The sequence below is a fragment of the Arachis duranensis genome, chromosome 4 (assembly GCF_000817695.3).
Source record: "Arachis duranensis cultivar V14167 chromosome 4, aradu.V14167.gnm2.J7QH, whole genome shotgun sequence".
Taxonomy (NCBI): domain Eukaryota; kingdom Viridiplantae; phylum Streptophyta; class Magnoliopsida; order Fabales; family Fabaceae; genus Arachis; species Arachis duranensis.
The window spans coordinates 116,809,954-116,812,544 of record NC_029775.3 but is presented as its reverse complement, the minus strand read 5'-3'; the positions used below and the strand labels follow the sequence as shown (position 1 = coordinate 116,812,544).

The following is a 2,591-nucleotide window of genomic DNA, read 5'->3' as shown; positions in this document are numbered from 1 at the left end:
TTTAGGTACCCAAGTGAATTTGGGTCCTTGATGGTTAGTATGAGCATAATGCCCATAAGGTGCCCATCTTGTATCTTGACTACGAAAGTTTATATTTTTAATTCTAGTAAAGCATACGGGTGCTATATGACCTACTTTATTACAATAATGACATATGACATTTGGATTATGCATCCTATGCATGTTTCTAAATGGTTGCCTAGGTTGTTTCCTAAATGTAACATCTTTTGATCTATATGCATTGTGATTATAATTTCTAAATGAAGCATGTTGAGGGGGATGTTTAAAGGCTTCATTCCTTTTAGGCATGCTTGCCTTTTGGGCTTGCGGTTGCCTAATAGGAGTTTTAGCATTTTTAAATTTTCCTTTTTCAAAACCCAAACCTTCCTTATTATGAACATGCTTTTGGTTTTTCAACATTTTATCTAGGTTCTTTGAAGATTCATTGAACTTAGCTAAAGTGTTCTTAAGATTTGTAATTTCATTTTCATGCATTTTGCAATATTTGTATGGATCACTACTTGTGCTACACTTATCTTTTCCAAGATTGATATTCTTGTTTTTCAACATCTCATTTTGTTTTAAAAGTTCCATATTCTTTTTCTTTAGGAGAGAATAATCTTGGGTAAGTTTTGTGTACACTTCAAGTAAGGCATCATATTCATCTTGTAAATTAAAGGAAGTGGGGTTGTCATTACTAACCTTTTCTTCGCTTGCCATTAAGCAAAGATTTGCAACCTCGTTGTCATCGGAGTCGGATTCATCCTCGTTCTCCCATGATATGTATGCTTTCTCCTTCTTCTTAAATTTCTTGTTTTTGTCCTCTTTTTGAAGTTTTGGACAATTGGGTTTGATGTGTCCAACTTCTTCACACTCATAGCATTTTGGTACCTTTGTTTTGCTTTTGAAGTTTTTCTTCATTGCAAACTTATTGAATCTTTTTAATAAGAGTGCAAATTCTTCATCTCCTTCTTCTTCATTATCATCACTCTCTTCTTGCAGTGATGTTGTTTTAAGGGCGAGACTTTTCTTCTTGCTTTCTTCACCTTTTTGGCTATTTAGCATAGTCATTTTATAGGTGAGAAGATTTCCTCGCAGTTGATCAAAAGTGAGTTGATCATAGAGCCTTCCTTCCACAATGGCGTTCACTTTGGAGTTCCATTTTGGTGTAAGGCTTGTAAGCACCTTGGTCACAATTTGTTTATCATTGTATTTTGTGCCAAGCATGCTTAGATTGTTGAAGATCTTGGAGAGTCTTTCAAGAGCTTCTTCAATGCTCTCTTCATCTTTCATTTTGAAGTTTTCCCATTCATGAACCAACATAAATACCTTTGATTCTTTAACGTGGTCGGTTCCTTCGTAAGTGATTTGGAGTTTATCCCAAATCTCTTTAGTGGTTTCACATGTAGAGATCTTCATATAATCATGCTCGTTAAGTGCACAATGAATGAAGTTGATGGCTTTATCATTCATTGCCACTTTCTTCCAATCATCGTCACTATATTCATCTTCTCCTTTCGGTACTTGCTTTAAGACGGAGACTCCTTCTTCTTTAGCGCTTGTTGTCTTTGTTGGAATGTGATTTCCATTCTCAATTACTTTCCAAATTCTCACATCTTGAGAACGGATCCAAATTCTCATCTTATTTTTCCAATAAGAGTAATTTGTTTCGCTGAAAAGAGGAGGTCTAGCGGTTGAGTTACCTTCGCTAGTGTTGTTGTTGTTAAAGCCTGTGCTTTCCATGATCTTTTCCCTTAAACGGTTAAGTCTTTCAAAGGGTTAAGCTCTGATGCCACTTGTAGAAGCTATGCACAATTACTCAAGAGGGGGGGTGAATTGAGTAAACCAACAACAATGAACCTTTTTGATGAATTTAAAGATAATATGCAAAAGTGTTATTGTACTAGTATTTTTCCAAGAGCTTAACTCAATTGCTAAGCATTTATAAGGAGCTTTTACTTTCCAATAGACACCAACTCAAATAAATTGATCAAGCTTTTCACCAATCGGACTTAAGCTACTCCTTAAGTACTTACGAAGCTACTTCACGATCACAATTTATTTGCTTTAACGGTAAAAGACAATAATATTGAAAAGATGAGTTTGGAGAGATGCAAACGCTATTTAGAGTGGTTCGGCACAATCCTTGTCCTACGTCCACTTTCTTTCTCAATCGCAATTGAGAAGTTCCACTATTGCCAAGCTTCAAGGTGCTCGCGCAAAACCTTTTACAATCCGAGTCCTTAGTTTCTAACACCTCACGGTATATAATCACCACTCGTATACTAACCCACTCCACTTAGAGATACCTTCTCTAAAATTTGCCTTGAGTACTTAGTATACCTCTTTGGTATCCTCACCGACTATAGTGTTTATAACTCTTGACTCAACCTTGGAGATCACACTCCAATTTACAAAGTGTACAAGAAAACAATTCTCAAAGAATTGTTGAGATGAAAAGAGTGCTCTCTAGAAGAGTGTGTGATTACAAGTTTAGCACTATTGAACCAACTGATATTGCTCTCTCTCAAATTGTGTATTATAACACCTTAAAAAATGTGTAGAATGAAAGAATATGAACAAGATAGTTT

At 35.6% G+C, this 2,591-nt stretch overlaps 1 protein-coding gene across 1 annotated transcript in view; it reads right to left on the bottom strand.

Moving 5' to 3' along the window:
* The window catches only part of LOC127746708 (uncharacterized), an 11,695-nt gene extending 9,952 nt beyond the window's left edge, over positions 1 to 1,743 (bottom strand). The window contains exon 1 of the mRNA XM_052260720.1: positions 118 to 1,743. Within this exon, the coding sequence (XP_052116680.1) occupies positions 118 to 1,743 (1,626 nt within the window). The remainder of the gene's footprint in view (positions 1 to 117) is intronic.
* Between the last annotated feature and the right edge of the window lie 848 nt (positions 1,744 to 2,591).